The sequence below is a fragment of the Venturia canescens genome, chromosome 4, assembly GCF_019457755.1.
Source record: "Venturia canescens isolate UGA chromosome 4, ASM1945775v1, whole genome shotgun sequence".
Taxonomy (NCBI): Eukaryota; Metazoa; Arthropoda; class Insecta; order Hymenoptera; family Ichneumonidae; genus Venturia; species Venturia canescens.
The window spans coordinates 23,466,855-23,485,896 of NC_057424.1; the positions used below are offsets into that span (position 1 = coordinate 23,466,855).

At 36.1% G+C, this 19,042-nt stretch overlaps 3 protein-coding genes across 3 annotated transcripts; 1 reads left to right on the forward strand and 2 right to left on the reverse strand.

Annotated features, from left to right (window-relative positions):
- Window positions 1-226: 226 nt before the first annotated feature.
- Window positions 227-6,391, reverse strand: LOC122410007 (AMME syndrome candidate gene 1 protein homolog). The gene is made up of 4 exons (XM_043417973.1): window positions 6,014-6,391; window positions 4,695-4,805; window positions 4,414-4,619; window positions 227-3,999 (listed from the first exon to the last, which is right to left on the reverse strand). The coding sequence occupies exons 1-4, from the start codon at window positions 6,226-6,228 to the stop codon at window positions 3,833-3,835; spliced, it is 699 nt and encodes a 232-aa protein (XP_043273908.1). The 5' UTR covers window positions 6,229-6,391; the 3' UTR covers window positions 227-3,832.
- A 2,021-nt stretch (window positions 6,392-8,412) lies between these two features.
- On the forward strand, window positions 8,413-12,877 carry LOC122409994 (uncharacterized). Its single transcript, XM_043417957.1, has 3 exons — window positions 8,413-8,962; window positions 9,049-9,153; window positions 9,752-12,877. The coding sequence occupies exon 3, from the start codon at window positions 10,598-10,600 to the stop codon at window positions 12,542-12,544; it is 1,947 nt and encodes a 648-aa protein (XP_043273892.1). The 5' UTR covers window positions 8,413-8,962; window positions 9,049-9,153; window positions 9,752-10,597; the 3' UTR covers window positions 12,545-12,877.
- A 686-nt stretch (window positions 12,878-13,563) lies between these two features.
- On the reverse strand, window positions 13,564-18,030 carry LOC122409995 (uncharacterized). The gene is made up of 3 exons (XM_043417958.1): window positions 17,480-18,030; window positions 17,289-17,393; window positions 13,564-16,690 (listed from the first exon to the last, which is right to left on the reverse strand). The coding sequence occupies exon 3, from the start codon at window positions 15,842-15,844 to the stop codon at window positions 13,898-13,900; it is 1,947 nt and encodes a 648-aa protein (XP_043273893.1). The 5' UTR covers window positions 15,845-16,690; window positions 17,289-17,393; window positions 17,480-18,030; the 3' UTR covers window positions 13,564-13,897.
- Between the last annotated feature and the right edge of the window lie 1,012 nt (window positions 18,031-19,042).

A 19,042-nucleotide genomic window follows, 5' to 3' on the forward strand; every position in this document is an offset into this window, starting at 1 on the left:
TCCCCGCAGTTTGCGAATCGAACTGAAGTATAGAAAACTGTATATGAAAGACCCAGTAGAATATGAAGCCCTTCTATTATTTTTTCTAGTCAATGTGGAGTTAATCATCAAGGCAAAAAAACAATTCACTTTCCGCGAGTTGCGCTTCAATTGATCGTAACGATATTTTGACTCGTCTACAAATGAAATAAGATTGAGGCGGAAAAAAAATGAAACTCGACAAGAATAGTGTGAAATATATACATACATATATTTATATATTGTTGAATCTAGTAAAATTTTGTTTACATGTAATTGCTGATCCGAATTCACATAGGCACATAACGTTTCGTCGTGTCGTTCAATATTGTGACTAAGTCGGTTTTCATTAAGTTTTTCGAGATTGCTTGGACACCCTAATAAAAAAAAGAGCAAGCATAAATATTGTAACAAGTTACATAATTAGCTGAAGAAAAATTAAATTTCCCACAAAAATTCGATCGATCCAACGAATTTAAACTGACGATCATATTTAAAATAGCTCGATGAATGATCTATTCAAATTGAGGCTTTTATTAACTTCGCTATTGGCAGTTGAAATCATGTTTTTCTTCATTCTTCTCTCATTACAAGCCTTTTTCTCTCCCTCACTCCTTCTTCGTACAATTTGTAGATTGGAGCGAGAGCAACACAACAGCGCAATTGCATATTCAATAGTGCATAAGTAACTTTAAATTTGATCAACAAAACTTTTAACAACTCAATGTCCTCATTCTCATTCCTTTTTTTTATTTATTTCTTTGTTTTTATAAGTATAGGTAATTATAATAGATCGCTTACGACAATGAATGAATTGGCAGTGAACGAAACCAGCTAATAAAATTGAGCTGACAAGGAGAAATGGAAACGAAGATTTAAGGGTTACGAGTAGAGCCGGTATGTTAATGACGATGCACGGAAGAATTAAACTCGCCACTTTGAAACATTTCGATGCTCATCAGTGAGCATAAAAACGACCAATTAGAAACAGAAATAGTCTACTCTAACGAATATTTTTCTACAGTAATAATACAAATTTCTAGTAACAAAAATTCAAGAGGAAAAACAATGAAATTCGTCCAATAAAAATTCACGTGAAGTATGATCGTACGGGAAATTCAAAAGGGAAACTTCATTGAAGTGTTTTTTCGCTTTATTAATTAAACAAAGCGACACTTGACCAGGAGAACAGAAATGTCAAAAGCTGTGTGGCATTCCAAAAGTAGTCGGCGTAAAATTGAACAAACAATCGAAACACTTGAAGAAACGATCTATTTTAGATTTTCCATACAATTGTCACAACAGTCTGAATAATGACGAAAAATTAAACATTTCTTTCATTTTATTCTGTAGCAATGTGTGAAATCGGTCTTTCCAATGACAAAATCGTCTCACTCAGAGTTTGCTATTTTCTTGCTATTCACACTTGAATCTCTGTACAATCATCACCCAACGTGCTTATATCCATTTTTTTAAAGTACACGAAAACTTGCTTCACAAAGTCGGATCAAATTGATCGTTAGTAACAACGTTGAAGTTTGCATCGCTGGCTGGAAAAAAATATGTTTTTTTTTGCTCAACATTGGACACGTCTATGCACATTCTCAGAGCAAAAATGGCATAAATCTATTTTGACATTTATCCAAATTCATAGATGAAATCCCAATGGGAATTTTGTAAGCAAATTCAAGAATAAAATTCTGCTAAATTCCAACGATGCAAATCCCATTCGTGACTTGCAATGTGTCTGAAAGATTTTATGAATTCGCATGAACGCGTCAAATTCAATCGTCACTCGATCTGTATCGAGTTTTCAAATTCGTCGAACGTAATATTTTTTTAGCTATAACAGCGAACATTGTGCGCTCATAACTTTTTTTTCTATCTTATTTTTTCCTAATATATTGCCGTGTCGTCCGTTTCAATATTTGGGCGGACATATTCGCATTTTCAATGGTAATTTCGACTCACTCATACTTGACGCGTAGCAAAGCATGCTTAATCGTCTTGCAACGTTGTGAAATCACAGAACTCGGTAAAGTCTCGGGATTGTTGCATATCGCACAACAATTGGACACTACGCTGATGTCGTCGTTTCTTTAGTTTTTTTGGGTGAGGGGTCAGAAGTTAGAACGACTAAAATTTCGAACAGGCATTCTGTATATCTATATATTCTAAATTCTGATTCCCACCCATCATATTCACAGCTGCAGACGTGAATCGAATTAAATTTTTTATTTCCCGTTCCCATAGCCTTGGAAGTCTTCCACTATTATCGTAAAATAATATTTTTTAAATTTTAATTTATAATCGTAACGACAAATCGCACACAACAATTATTCCATCCATTCATTATGAGTTCATCAAATTAGTCCATTAAAACTCTTATTAGTGTTGCGTAATTTCTATATTATCTGAAAAAAAAATCGAAGCGATTATCATAACTGCGAATAATTCTATAACGGAAAAGTAATGATCGATTATCTAATCTTTTGAACAAGGAGTGATATCAACAAGAAGCATGCCGTTCTTTTATTTTACAGGCCCATATTTACACTAATTTCGATCAGTCGTTTGACTTTTATTTTATGTGGTCAATTTCAAATCTGACGTTTCTTTCAAATTCAATCGATACAATCTGAAATTTTCGAGTAAGAAGAACTGAGATATTGAGCTTGGATTACTCTTCTGTTGCAAAGATATTCGATTGAGAATCGATGGGTTTACGGAGATTTTTTATCTCACCATTGTTCTAAAAGCCACATGAAATCGAGATAACAAACAACGACGAACGATTGAAGTGGTCATTCGACATGTTTCATGATGGCTTACTTCGTGTATGAAACATGGATTTTCAACGAGCTCCATAATGAAAAAGAGCTTTACGACGAAAAAAAAACGATAAGTTTAAACTTTAAGTTTAACGATAAGTGTCAAAATTAGTGCGTTGCTTGGAACCAAAATAATAAAAAAAATCAAGCTTTGATAGAATATGTTGACTACTAAATACGTCATTGTTATTATCGTAGCGAGATTTCAATTGAATGAATACAGTTGAGTCCTTGTCTATTGGTACTTAAGATTGGATGAGCTAGCATCGATTTTGCTATTATAAAAGTCGTATCCGAAGCACCCATCGATTCACGAAATTCATGAAATTCGATTGAATTTGAATTTCTCCGATATAGGTCGATCAAAAATACCAATTCTTTTTCGTTTTGAATACTCTAACGATGATTGAGATTTTTATTATTTTGGATCAGATATTGAAGCTTTTAAAAGAGATCAAGGGAGGTCAATCGACTCCCCGAAAGATAGCTTTTTGTTTCATCTACGAATTTCAGGATGGTCCGTGAGTGAAATTAACACGGATAATATGTACGATGTTACATAAGACATGAACGAGGCACCAGTTTAAACAACGAAAGATTTGGAACGGAATAGATAGCCAGTGTCATTTGCGATAACGAGGTTGTTGTTCCATACTCGATGAAAGAGGAAAAGGCTGTATCCACGAACAAGGATTTGACGTCGAGACATTCGGTTGATCTCGATTCCACCAATTTACCGCATTGCTGTCAATCGGTGGTACGACCGAATTTTGAAAACTATTCGTTGTCCCCGATTGCAGATAGGAATGATCGGGACGTCTCCCGATCATGAACATACCCCGTTGCGCACTAGCTGTACTATTTATTTGTTGTACGTTATTGTAACCTGACTGCGATGTCTCGTTCGTAAATGGACTATTGTAACATACGGACATCGGGGAAATATGAGGCATGGGATCCCGCGAAGGATTCCAGGCCATTTGCTAGCATCTTCTGTTCTGCCAATGTGTCATGTACTCGTGATAGCTCACAGTTATTTTTTCACTCTGGTAACGCTTGAGTTTAAGACTTCGTCTTATGTCAGGGGTTACGAGTCCTTTGTAACCACCTTTGTGGAGTAACGAGTCTATCGTTTGTATCTGGTCCCATCCTGAAGCATTTTGCAATAAAAATTCTTGTATTGAATATTTTCAAAACCAGTGTTCCATCATAACACTGAAGTTTGCAACGTCGGAGTCCAACGAAATGATCTAAAAAATGGACTCCAACGTTGCAAACTTCAGCGTCGTTGTTCCAGCAGGTGCAAGTACTATGTGAGACGATTGAAATCACTTTGCAACCTTCTTAACAGATTTTCAGAGAAACAGACTGAATGTTGAATATGAATAATGTTTCCAGTTCTTATGTTTGTGCATTTTCCACACTTATTTTTCTCCAACTCATTGATTCCCACGTTTTTTCTCTTCTCAAAAACTGAATGAATGAGTGTTTGGAACACATTAAAATTGATGTAAAATGTTGGGTTGTGATTGTAAAATAGGGTCAAATTTCAGCAATGAAATACCTTGTTCAGTCGCAACATCTGGGAGATAAGTAGCTGTTCTCTTATTTCCTTTTTCATTGTGAAATTCAATGAGGATTCCGTGCACACCAAGTTCCCAGTCGAGGTAGTCAACTCCATCCTCAAAATGTCTCAGCAACGATACAGTAACGTGCAATCGTGGAAGTTCCTCACGCGTGATTGGATTGAAACGGGAATCCTTGAAAGCGCTATTCAAGCCAAATGTACATACTGAGTTTCAATTGCTTTACAAAATGGCTAAAATTTCAATGAAGCATCTTTACCTGGTGGCAGCGTATTCTCTGAGTCCTAGATGTAAATGCATAGCATTGAAGGTCCCGATGCAGCCTCTTAGTCGCATGTCCTTGCCAATCGTCCATGTGACAAAAAGAGGGCTGCAAACCAGATACTTTTGATACTTCTAGATCTATGTTCTTTGTCTATGAAAAACAGATGATATCGGTATATCACATCTTCCTATTCTCAATCTTTCTTATTGTTTTTCTTGCCATGACTATACCGCAAGCCAAAAAGATTGTGCTTTGATCCTCAGTAAAATTTCATGTTCTTGAAATTTACATTCTACCTTCGCTCGCGACTCAAATTCATCCCAGATCAATATGCATGTTGGCAATATTGATGACGCTGAAGTTTCCAACGTTGGAGTCCAACGAAATGATCGAAAAAAACTCTCCAATAATTCCAGTAATTCCTCCTATTTTGTTCCCTGCCAAATTTGCGATTCGTAGTTTCGCAAGCTGCACCAACGATTCGTGAAATAAAAAATTGGTGAATTAAAAACGTTTTTTTCGTTCATTTCGTTGAACTCCAACGTTGGAAACTTCAGCGTCATCAATATTGAACGCTACAGCATCGAAGGCCCCAAGAACTTTTCAAATATATTTTTGATAATTCCTTACAAAAAGTATAGAGTTTCACGGATAAAATAAGGAGTGTTCTTGTACTTTGACAAGCTTATTACTTTTATCATCATGAATTGGCATATTTCTTTCTCTGGCTTCATAAAGATCTTTTATTTTTTAAACAAATTTGAGTTTATAGGGAAATTATAAAATTTGTAATCTAGGCTTTCAAGCCCATGTAACTGAGAACAGAGCTCAATCCACAATATATAGATATTGCATTAAAAAAATACTACGTTCAATCGTATCTATTAGCCAAAGTAACAGAATGAATAGCAAATTTTCAGCTGAGCTGTTCAACTTGTTCAGCTGCCACGAAGGTCAAATGGAAAAATAATACCTTGCATCGATTCATTCAATCAGAACTGCATAACATTTTGTTATTGAAGATTAATTATATCAAATCAAAGGATTGTTCGCGCGTGCGAGAATCGTTTGAGAAACGTAGAGGGGGCAGCAAACGATACATATTATATATATGGAATAAGCCTTTTGAGAGTGAGACAGAGAGAAAACGAAAGTGTGGACACCAAAGCGAGATGGCCACAGACAGTAATGTTTGATAAAGTCGAACGTAACAAAGGTTTATACGAGACGTACACATTTCCAAAGGTGAGAAAAAAAATTGAATGAAAAAATGCATATGATGACATTGAAGTTGGTAACGATAAGCTACTTACAACGCTTCGTTGCTGAAATTGGGTGATTTCGGTGGATCGATTTGATGCAACTGAGAGTACAAAACGTCAAAGCAGTAGAAAGCCATTTCGGGCTGTACGATCAACGGATTACGAATGTGATGAGTTCCATTGTGCATCCCGGAGGTACCGTTGCACACTAGGCTCGACGAATTGTTTAATTTTTGCTTTTTAGTTCCGGAACCACTGGCAGACATGTTCTAATCAAGAGCTTGCTTACTTTGTTTTTTATTTTAATGTTCAAAACACTAAGTCCCAACTGAGCTGAGTCCAAAGACAAAAAAAGCAAAACACAGTTGTGGGCGATTGGCACGGACACACGATTACTCTCACTCCCGTCTCTACGCGGAACTGATGGTAGTGCTGTGCTAGCTCGCTATAGCGGGTCAGTCTCTCTCTGGTCGATTGTGCAGGTAGCAGCAATAGCGGAAGAGAAGCAGTGTATATATACCATGTGTATGTAAGCCAAGATCCGAGCGTTCGCAATTTCAAAGAAGCTCCGTTACGCACCGACACTGTATGGAGCTAGCTTGTACATGTATCGCAGAAAATATAACTGCCGCGACTCTAGATAAAAAAACGAGCGAAACAACCAGTTATCCCGGAGACGTGGTTTTTGAGATATCCGGGAGCTCGGCCGTTGATTTTAAATTTCTAACTTATTTTTTATCATTAATGGTTTGTCGGGCTCTTGTTGGTGATTGTCGGCTTAAAATCGACGTTTGTCAAAAATAAGTTTAATAGAAAAAAAAAAAAAAAAATCCGCGTGGAGGTAACCGATTTTCTTACAATTTCGTAATATTTATTTTTAAACACCTAAAAGAAAAAAAATTGAAAAAATCATTTCATGCAACATTAGCCTATTTTTCGAAGTCTGACCACCGCGCACGATCCTTTATCATTTACGAATTTTTGAGTTTTCATTCATTCAATCAAGTTCGTGAAGTGTTTGGAATTAGTTTTATACTAATCGGAATTGTTAATGAATGGATTCATCACATATCCTTTCACGATTTTTCGTGGTTGAATAACTTTTCGGAAAACTGAATCTTCTACAAGCATTGAATTATTATGATTTTTTCGGTTTGTCATAAAAGATTGTTTTTTAGTTTTTTTTTCCATTCATCTTCACCAAAGTACAATTATTTATCTTTGGATTATAATTTAAAAAACCTTATTCATTTAGGGTACTATGGGGCAAAATGGACACTTAAGGATTTAAGCAAGTTTCATTATTGATGAGCATATGGTCTTTCAACTATTTTTGAGTCCCAAAATTGATGCCCAGTCCTTGTTTCCTGAATTTCGTGAAAAAAAATTCGGGGCAAAACCGACACAGCCCCCCTCAGAGGCATAAAAATCGAAAAACCGACATTTTTCGAAATACAGCCGTTCCAAACGATTGTTTCCGAATAGAATGTCAACTCAGCAATATAACAAAAGAAACGGGACCACTTGGACCCCCATACCTTGGCATGTAAGAAAGATAAATGAGCCAAATCTTGTAATCGCATTCCTTGGATGTAAATGAAAAGAAATGAGTCAAATCTTATATCCTATTTCTGTCATGTTTTTGGGCCATGCAAAAAATCAACTCTGGGTCCATCGTGCTGGGGTATATTTGGTGTTCGCACTATATCGGAGTCCCACTATTGATTTATGGTCTTAGTTTTCGGAATTTCTTCAAAAAAAATTTCCGGGGCACAACGGACACAGCTTCTAAAAGGCATAAAAATCAAAATATCGACATTTTTCGAAATGTGGCAGTTAGGAGACAGAAAAAAAAGCTCACCAAGACAGCCAAATCGTCGTTTTCTGAAGACGTTTCTTGCATTTTTTGGGAATGGTTATGTTCGTCGTCCTCCGAAGATTGGATTTGCTGTGTAATATGCAAAAAATGGGCACCCACCTTGTGTACAGGTGTTGAAGACGAAGGTGTCAGCTATGAGTGCGATTTTTGTAAAAAATGAATAAAAAAAACCTTTTTTTCCTTATTCGTACTTTGATTACTATTGTGGTTTTTAGAAATAAGTCAAAAAAGCGAATGGATATAATAAGAAAGTAGTTTGGGATCTATTTTGCTCTGAAACTTGAATTTTTTGGGGATGTCACCGTGGAATTCAACAATTTACCATGATTTATGGTCAGGACATGATTTGAAACCAAAAAAAAAATTTTATGCATTTTATGAAATTTCAGTTTTGGGAAAGTCCGTTTTGCCCCGGAATTCAACTTTATGTGTTCGTTTTGCCTCATATTATCCTATAAAAATTATTTACCAAAATGTAACTCGCACATGTTTTTTTTTCCGTACCTTCGACCTCAAATGTAGTAAAAGATTTGAAAAATGTTAAAAGACGCAACACGCTGGATCCTTAAGGAGGTTCACTACCTACTCGGTGAGTCAAAGATAGATCGCGCGTTTGACTAGCGCAGTGCGTGTGAACGCTTGGCACCTGCGCAACACATACGTGATCACACACAAACATAGAGTCTCGCGTCGTTTACTATCGTGAAGTTAAATGGAGTGAAATATAATGAATAACGGCAAAAATAAAAACTTTTTTTGGAAAGGGAAGCGAGTTAGTGAAAAAGTGTATTATAATAGGTTGCGACTGCAGAAAGTCGGCAAAAATTTGCGGCAAGTTTATGGTTCCGCCAAGGAAGTTGTTCATAACCTCAAGCATAGCGAATGTGCGAAAATCGAAGGTCGTCGGATTATTCATCTCAACACTCTAGGAGAACAGCTTTTTTGCTCTAAATGCAAGAGTATATTATCTATCTTGGATAGTGTACAAGAGCAACGTTTTGGTTTAGCGTCGATTTTCCATGTAAAATGTCGCACATGCGGCATGCTCAACCAAGTGTCGACGGATAAAAAGCATTCAACGACCAATTCGATACAAGCTGAAGATTGTGAATCAAGCACAAGTACGTATGACATTGAAACCTTTGTGACAAAATTCGATCTTGTTAATGGCTGATCTTGTTTACTAAATATTTCTTTTTTATCACAGACAAAAGATTGGACATCGTTGTGGGTCATTGCAATGCAAGTGTCGAAGAGTGCGCTAGACCTAACTGGAGGAAACATTACGACACCAATACGAAAGCCGTGATAGGTAAATTTGATATTAATAATAATATTATATTAATTAATAGTATTATAATCGTTAGAACGAAGTTGCTAGACTGCGTCGTTATCATTTGCAGCCAAAAATTTTTATTTTGCCACGGAGCGAAGAAAACAATTTCAAGATATTTGGAATCCGCAAAGAGAGTTTTGTGAAAAATAGCTCTTCGAAGGGGAACTTTCAAATGCTCAGTGGCAAAATATGAATTTTGAACTCGTGCGAAGAGAGTTTTATGCATTTCAAAGTTCCCCTTCGAAGAACTATTTTGCACAAAATTCCCTTTGTAGATTTTAAATATCTTGAAATTGTTTTCTTCGAATTGTAAATATACCAAGAGGAATTTAATTTCTGCCAAGTTTAAAATTTTCTTTCGGAAGAAAATCAATTCTTATACAATCCGAATAAATCAAATATAAATTTTGCCTCTGAGCAAAGAAAGTTTTATGAATATAAATTGTTCTCCAGAGGGAAAATTTGATTTGTTTCATATATAAATTTTTAATTCCACTCTAAAGCACTCTTATATCGATAGGTTACTGCATACTACAAAATAATTATTCGCAAAATTTTATTTAATTTGTTCCAGGTGTTCTGAACGGAGGAATGGGTAACACCCATTTGAACAAATTGCTGGCTTCGTTAAACATTCCCCCACTTCATTGGAAGGTTTTTAAAAATCACGAGGTGGAAGTAGGAGCAGTCGCAGAATATATGGCGAAGGAAAGTTGCGAAGAAGCTGCACTTCAAGAAAAGAGCTTGACGTTCGAGAATTATGAGAGGGTTAAAGAATTGTTGTAAGTATACGGCATCATTTAAGTTACTCGTCTACTTTAGATGACCAAAGAAAGAAGCAAATTTTTAAGATTTCTCTTCTTTGTAATAACAGTTTTACAGTAATATCTGATAGAGGAGCTGAGAAAAGAAATCTGAAAAATTTACTTTTATTTTAGCCCTCGAAAGTAGACCAGTTCCTTAAAAATGAATTGAAATGATGGAGAATCGTGCATCGATTTGGTTATTCACCAATGTACAATTATTCTATAACGATTGTCGGTTCTATCGAATTTATAAATATGAAAGTGTTTTGTATAAAAATTTATGTACAAATATTTTGACACAATCGAATTCTGAATTTATACAAATTCAACTTGTATTTTTTGTTACATTTTCACTGGCAGCATTTTTGACAGTCATTTAAGATATTTTGTAAAAGAAGAAAGCACATTACATGTATTGATAAGTATGTATATGTATGTTATAATTGTGGGAAAAATAAATGCCTCCATTAATTTGACATAATTCCACTAGTTAATTTTCCTCATCAGGTCCGCAAAATTCATGATTTATTTCTAGACCGTCTCATCTGAAGATTGGTTTTGTTTTCCCTGGCTCGTCTCCGCTCGATGAAGGAAATCTGCAATATGCTCCCGATATGCCGACTCGCATTTGCGTATCATTCGACATGGGATGGACAACTCGAGGTACCGGTCGCAGCTACGACAGCCTGAGTGGCAACGCAGTTCTCATTGGCCTATTCAGCAAAAAAATAATCGCTTACATAGCGGAGAACCGAAAATGTAAGAAGTGCGATGCGGGACATTCCCAACAGGACCATGATTGCAGAAAAAATTGTGCTGGAACAGCCAAAGGGATGGAGCCCAAGGCTGCGGTTGAAATGACCGTGCGAAATCCGATTTTCAAAAAGAATAAAATACAAGTTGGATTGATTGTAGCTGACAATGACAGTACTGCTATTGCAGCAATTCGAAAATCGAGCAATCACGAAGTCGTGAAACAATGTGATAAAAATCACACCAGCAAGGGTGTTGTGAATGAATTGTACAGGCTGAAAGGAAAATACAAGGAACTGACCGTGGACACCATAACATATCTACAGCGCTGTTTTTCATATTGCATATCTCAAAATCAAGGAAATATTCAGGAGATGGCCCGAGCAATACGGAATATCCCGTACCATTGCTTCAATCGACATACCAACTGTGGGAATTGGTGTACTTTTAAAGAACATCCGGAGATTTATCGACACGCGAATATTAATGACGGCTTCCACGATGAGAGTTTGTTTGAATCCCTGCGAAATTTATTTGACATACTCGCAAGCAAAGCAAGTAGTTTCGCTGCTGGTGTTTCCAGCAATGCGAATGAAAGCTTTAATGCGATGCATGTCAGTAAGGCGCCTAAGTCACGCGTGTATGGCATGTCACAATCGGGTGATATGAGGCTGGCATGTGCAGTCCTAAAAAAAAATGTCGGGGAGGAATATGTCGTGAAGCTTACCGAGAAGCTATCGTTGTCTCCTGGGAAATACACTGAACATTATGCAAATAATGAAACCTCCAAGGCAAAAAGAAGGTATCAGTCCGCTATAACTCCGCAATTTAAAAGACGTCGACTGTTTCTCAAAAAACAGAAAACTATGTTACGGCACCAAACCGAATCTTTAGAAGGAGTAACGTATAAAAGGAACATCGATCTTCTCAAACCTCACAATGCTCGATCAGATTCCTCCACGATTGATAAAGAATCTTCTGAGGTTGTAATCTTTTTTGACTTGGAAACGGGAGGTCTTGCTAAAACCGCAGACATTCTTCAGATAGCTGCAACATGCGGTAATTCGTCTTTTTCCGTCTACATACAACCAACACAGAAAATTGATCAACGGGCGAGTGCCATTAACGGATTGCGGATTGTTAACGAGCATCTCGAGTATCGTGGGCAGATAATTCCAACACTACCTTTATCGTCAGGCATGCAAGAATTTTATGCTTTTCTACAAAAGTTCGAAAGAAAATGTGTTTTAACCGCACATAATTGTGAATTTGATTCCTCCAGATTGTTAATTGCTATCGAAAAAACGAACATGACAGATGAATTCGAAACAGTCGTGCATGGGTTTTGCGATACACTAGCAATAACAAGAAGAATGCCTGGATCGAGTGCAAGAGGAAATAAATTATCAGAATTGGCAAAATATTATAACATCCAGTCGAATGATGCCCACAATGCCGCTGCTGACGTTGCCATGCTTGAAGCGGTTATCAAAAAATTGAATGTTTCTGATGAGATATTGATCAAGTCTGCCGTAACGTGGAAAAAAGTTATTGAAAAAAAAGATTTTCTCAGACGATTGCCAAAGGAGATGATGAGACTTGATAAGATAAAAGACTGTACATCGTTGGGCACACGGAAAAAAATGGTTGCAGCTGGAATTACACTCGAGATGATTAAATGCGCCTACGACGAAAATAAAATTTTCGGACTGATCAATCTCTTGGGCGAAGATGAGAACGGGATTTTGCGGGTCACGAAATCGCGCAAAATCGTTCAAAAAATTTACGATTTTCTAAGTCGTACTTAGTCGTACTAGTACGATGTTAGTCATCCCAAACATGTGATATATAAACGTGATATTGATCTGTGTGATCATGTTCTTTTGTTATTTGCTGATTTTTAAAAAGTAATACGAATTGCGAAACATAATGTGATAGAAAAAAGGTAACATTGTTCGTACATCGATATTTTGTTATTTTGAAAAAAAGTAATAGTTTATATATGAAGGTTTGAAATTTAAAGAATAACTAATGAAAGTCATACTTAGTACAATGTAAGTCATGACAGAAAAGATATATAAAAATATATATATAATAAGAGAAAAATATATATGCAATAAAAGAGATATTGTTTTTACATTTATATTTTGTTTCTACCTTTTTATTTTGCTCCTACATTCCTACTTATACGTTTAGTTATAAAAATAATAAAACATTTATAAAAGAGTTATTTTTTTATTCGTTTTCGTTTGAGTGTTTAAACTGCTGTTTTAAGGAGGTTCACTACCTAAAAGAATTAACAGCGAGTTTTCGATGAAACTTGGTCTACCCATTATTTGTGTTGTAAAAGTCGCGTATACCAATTTTCGTGATGATTTAAAGACTGTGGGCTGAGTTATATAATAAATGAATTTCGGTAAATATCAGGCATCTAACATGGCGTCTTATGGCGCTCGTCACTACAAAGGGGTTTCAATGCCGAAATTTAAATAGAAATAACAGCGAGTTTTTAATAAAATTTGGTGTGGTAAGGGATGAATAATTAATAAAACCGAATTAAAAAACTTCTGAGAAATTGGGTACCTACAGTGCGAGAAATTGTTAAAATACTGCAAAAATTTACCGAATTTCTCGTTTGGGCAGCTCTTGCAACTGACATGTGGCAACGCCGCAATCTCGGGTATTGGCGCGCCTTTTAAAACAGCAGTTTAAACACTCAAACGAAAACGAATAAAAAAATAACTCTTTTATAAATGTTTTATTATTTTTATAACTAAACGTATAAGTAGGAATGTAGGAGCAAAATAAAAAGGTAGAAACAAAATATAAATGTAAAAACAATATCTCTTTTATTGCATATATATTTTTCTCTTATTATATATATATTTTTATATATCTTTTCTGTCATGACTTACATTGTACTAAGTATGACTTTCATTAGTTATTCTTTAAATTTCAAACCTTCATATATAAACTATTACTTTTTTTCAAAATAACAAAATATCGATGTACGAACAATGTTACCTTTTTTCTATCACATTATGTTTCGCAATTCGTATTACTTTTTAAAAATCAGCAAATAACAAAAGAACATGATCACACAGATCAATATCACGTTTATATATCACATGTTTGGGATGACTAACATCGTACTAGTACGACTAAGTACGACTTAGAAAATCGTAAATTTTTTGAACGATTTTGCGCGATTTCGTGACCCGCAAAATCCCGTTCTCATCTTCGCCCAAGAGATTGATCAGTCCGAAAATTTTATTTTCGTCGTAGGCGCATTTAATCATCTCGAGTGTAATTCCAGCTGCAACCATTTTTTTCCGTGTGCCCAACGATGTACAGTCTTTTATCTTATCAAGTCTCATCATCTCCTTTGGCAATCGTCTGAGAAAATCTTTTTTTTCAATAACTTTTTTCCACGTTACGGCAGACTTGATCAATATCTCATCAGAAACATTCAATTTTTTGATAACCGCTTCAAGCATGGCAACGTCAGCAGCGGCATTGTGGGCATCATTCGACTGGATGTTATAATATTTTGCCAATTCTGATAATTTATTTCCTCTTGCACTCGATCCAGGCATTCTTCTTGTTATTGCTAGTGTATCGCAAAACCCATGCACGACTGTTTCGAATTCATCTGTCATGTTCGTTTTTTCGATAGCAATTAACAATCTGGAGGAATCAAATTCACAATTATGTGCGGTTAAAACACATTTTCTTTCGAACTTTTGTAGAAAAGCATAAAATTCTTGCATGCCTGACGATAAAGGTAGTGTTGGAATTATCTGCCCACGATACTCGAGATGCTCGTTAACAATCCGCAATCCGTTAATGGCACTCGCCCGTTGATCAATTTTCTGTGTTGGTTGTATGTAGACGGAAAAAGACGAATTACCGCATGTTGCAGCTATCTGAAGAATGTCTGCGGTTTTAGCAAGACCTCCCGTTTCCAAGTCAAAAAAGATTACAACCTCAGAAGATTCTTTATCAATCGTGGAGGAATCTGATCGAGCATTGTGAGGTTTGAGAAGATCGATGTTCCTTTTATACGTTACTCCTTCTAAAGATTCGGTTTGGTGCCGTAACATAGTTTTCTGTTTTTTGAGAAACAGTCGACGTCTTTTAAATTGCGGAGTTATAGCGGACTGATACCTTCTTTTTGCCTTGGAGGTTTCATTATTTGCATAATGTTCAGTGTATTTCCCAGGAGACAACGATAGCTTCTCGGTAAGCTTCACGACATATTCCTCCCCGACATTTTTTTTTAGGACTGCACATGCCAGCCTCATATCACCCGATTGTGACATGCCATACACGCGTGACTTAGGCGCCTTACTGACATGCATCGCATTAAAGCTTTCATTCGCATTGCTGGAAACACCAGCAGCGAAACTACTTGCTTTGCTTGCGAGTATGTCAAATAAATTTCGCAGGGATTCAAACAAACTCTCATCGTGGAAGCCGTCATTAATATTCGCGTGTCGATAAATCTCCGGATGTTCTTTAAAAGTACACCAATTCCCACAGTTGGTATGTCGATTGAAGCAATGGTACGGGATATTCCGTATTGCTCGGGCCATCTCCTGAATATTTCCTTGATTTTGAGATATGCAATATGAAAAACAGCGCTGTAGATATGTTATGGTGTCCACGGTCAGTTCCTTGTATTTTCCTTTCAGCCTGTACAATTCATTCACAACACCCTTGCTGGTGTGATTTTTATCACATTGTTTCACGACTTCGTGATTGCTCGATTTTCGAATTGCTGCAATAGCAGTACTGTCATTGTCAGCTACAATCAATCCAACTTGTATTTTATTCTTTTTGAAAATCGGATTTCGCACGGTCATTTCAACCGCAGCCTTGGGCTCCATCCCTTTGGCTGTTCCAGCACAATTTTTTCTGCAATCATGGTCCTGTTGGGAATGTCCCGCATCGCACTTCTTACATTTTCGGTTCTCCGCTATGTAAGCGATTATTTTTTTGCTGAATAGGCCAATGAGAACTGCGTTGCCACTCAGGCTGTCGTAGCTGCGACCGGTACCTCGAGTTGTCCATCCCATGTCGAATGATACGCAAATGCGAGTCGGCATATCGGGAGCATATTGCAGATTTCCTTCATCGAGCGGAGACGAGCCAGGGAAAACAAAACCAATCTTCAGATGAGACGGTCTAGAAATAAATCATGAATTTTGCGGACCTGATGAGGAAAATTAACTAGTGGAATTATGTCAAATTAATGGAGGCATTTATTTTTCCCACAATTATAACATACATATACATACTTATCAATACATGTAATGTGCTTTCTTCTTTTACAAAATATCTTAAATGACTGTCAAAAATGCTGCCAGTGAAAATGTAACAAAAAATACAAGTTGAATTTGTATAAATTCAGAATTCGATTGTGTCAAAATATTTGTACATAAATTTTTATACAAAACACTTTCATATTTATAAATTCGATAGAACCGACAATCGTTATAGAATAATTGTACATTGGTGAATAACCAAATCGATGCACGATTCTCCATCATTTCAATTCATTTTTAAGGAACTGGTCTACTTTCGAGGGCTAAAATAAAAGTAAATTTTTCAGATTTCTTTTCTCAGCTCCTCTATCAGATATTACTGTAAAACTGTTATTACAAAGAAGAGAAATCTTAAAAATTTGCTTCTTTCTTTGGTCATCTAAAGTAGACGAGTAACTTAAATGATGCCGTATACTTACAACAATTCTTTAACCCTCTCATAATTCTCGAACGTCAAGCTCTTTTCTTGAAGTGCAGCTTCTTCGCAACTTTCCTTCGCCATATATTCTGCGACTGCTCCTACTTCCACCTCGTGATTTTTAAAAACCTTCCAATGAAGTGGGGGAATGTTTAACGAAGCCAGCAATTTGTTCAAATGGGTGTTACCCATTCCTCCGTTCAGAACACCTGGAACAAATTAAATAAAATTTTGCGAATAATTATTTTGTAGTATGCAGTAACCTATCGATATAAGAGTGCTTTAGAGTGGAATTAAAAATTTATATATGAAACAAATCAAATTTTCCCTCTGGAGAACAATTTATATTCATAAAACTTTCTTTGCTCAGAGGCAAAATTTATATTTGATTTATTCGGATTGTATAAGAATTGATTTTCTTCCGAAAGAAAATTTTAAACTTGGCAGAAATTAAATTCCTCTTGGTATATTTACAATTCGAAGAAAACAATTTCAAGATATTTAAAATCTACAAAGGGAATTTTGTGCAAAATAGTTCTTCGAAGGGGAACTTTGAAATGCATAAAACTCTCTTCGCACGAGTTCAAAATTCATATTTTGCCACTGAGCATTTGAAAGTTCCCCTTCGAAGAGCTATTTTTCACAAAACTCTCTTTGCGGATTCCAAATATCTTGAAATTGTTTTCTTCGCTCCGTGGCAAAATAAAAATTTTTGGCTGCAAATGATAACGACGCAGTCTAGCAACTTCGTTCTAACGATTATAATACTATTAATTAATATAATATTATTATTAATATCAAATTTACCTATCACGGCTTTCGTATTGGTGTCGTAATGTTTCCTCCAGTTAGGTCTAGCGCACTCTTCGACACTTGCATTGCAATGACCCACAACGATGTCCAATCTTTTGTCTGTGATAAAAAAGAAATATTTAGTAAACAAGATCAGCCATTAACAAGATCGAATTTTGTCACAAAGGTTTCAATGTCATACGTACTTGTGCTTGATTCACAATCTTCAGCTTGTATCGAATTGGTCGTTGAATGCTTTTTATCCGTCGACACTTGGTTGAGCATGCCGCATGTGCGACATTTTACATGGAAAATCGACGCTAAACCAAAACGTTGCTCTTGTACACTATCCAAGATAGATAATATACTCTTGCATTTAGAGCAAAAAAGCTGTTCTCCTAGAGTGTTGAGATGAATAATCCGACGACCTTCGATTTTCGCACATTCGCTATGCTTGAGGTTATGAACAACTTCCTTGGCGGAACCATAAACTTGCCGCAAATTTTTGCCGACTTTCTGCAGTCGCAACCTATTATAATACACTTTTTCACTAACTCGCTTCCCTTTCCAAAAAAAGTTTTTATTTTTGCCGTTATTCATTATATTTCACTCCATTTAACTTCACGATAGTAAACGACGCGAGACTCTATGTTTGTGTGTGATCACGTATGTGTTGCGCAGGTGCCAAGCGTTCACACGCACTGCGCTAGTCAAACGCGCGATCTATCTTTGACTCACCGAGTAGGTAGTGAACCTCCTTAAAAGGCGCGCCAATACCCGAGATTGCGGCGTTGCCACATGTCAGTTGCAAGAGCTGCCCAAACGAGAAATTCGGTAAATTTTTGCAGTATTTTAACAATTTCTCGCACTGTAGGTACCCAATTTCTCAGAAGTTTTTTAATTCGGTTTTATTAATTATTCATCCCTTACCACACCAAATTTTATTAAAAACTCGCTGTTATTTCTATTTAAATTTCGGCATTGAAACCCCTTTGTAGTGACGAGCGCCATAAGACGCCATGTTAGATGCCTGATATTTACCGAAATTCATTTATTATATAACTCAGCCCACAGTCTTTAAATCATCACGAAAATTGGTATACGCGACTTTTACAACACAAATAATGGGTAGACCAAGTTTCATCGAAAACTCGCTGTTAATTCTTTTAGGTAGTGAACCTCCTTAAGTCGGTTCGCCAGTCGTTATATCAACAAAATTCTCGAGGCATGATTTTATTTAAGGTACATCTTTTGCATGACCATATTTTTTGGTAGCGCAAATTTTGGGGCACTCGAATTTTGGACTGATTTCTAACCTCTGAAAAGTCGCGGTTATATAGGAAAAGCTTCTATTCGCATGCACTTTTACTTTACTATAATTTAATTAATTTAGTTATTTGTAGAATATTCAGGTTCGTGAAAGGAATATCTTAAGACGACCGAATGCGATAACAATAAACGTCACGCATTATTGGAATATTTAGATTGTTTTTTCCTGGGCAGAAGAAATTCTTCCCCCCGCATCAGATTTAAACTTGTTTTCCAACATTCAATAAATGTCATAAAATATTAATAAACTATTGGTAATAGTAAAAAAATAAAAATAAAACGGAAACACTTAGTAATTAAGGAGGTTTTCGCTACATGCGAAACTGGTTATTGACACAAAAGAAAAACAAGTGTTATAGTCATTAAGTAAATATATAAATATACCGATCTCAAGTGAAGATACACGGCCTAGTTTTGACTTCCTTTGTAGAAATTTTTCT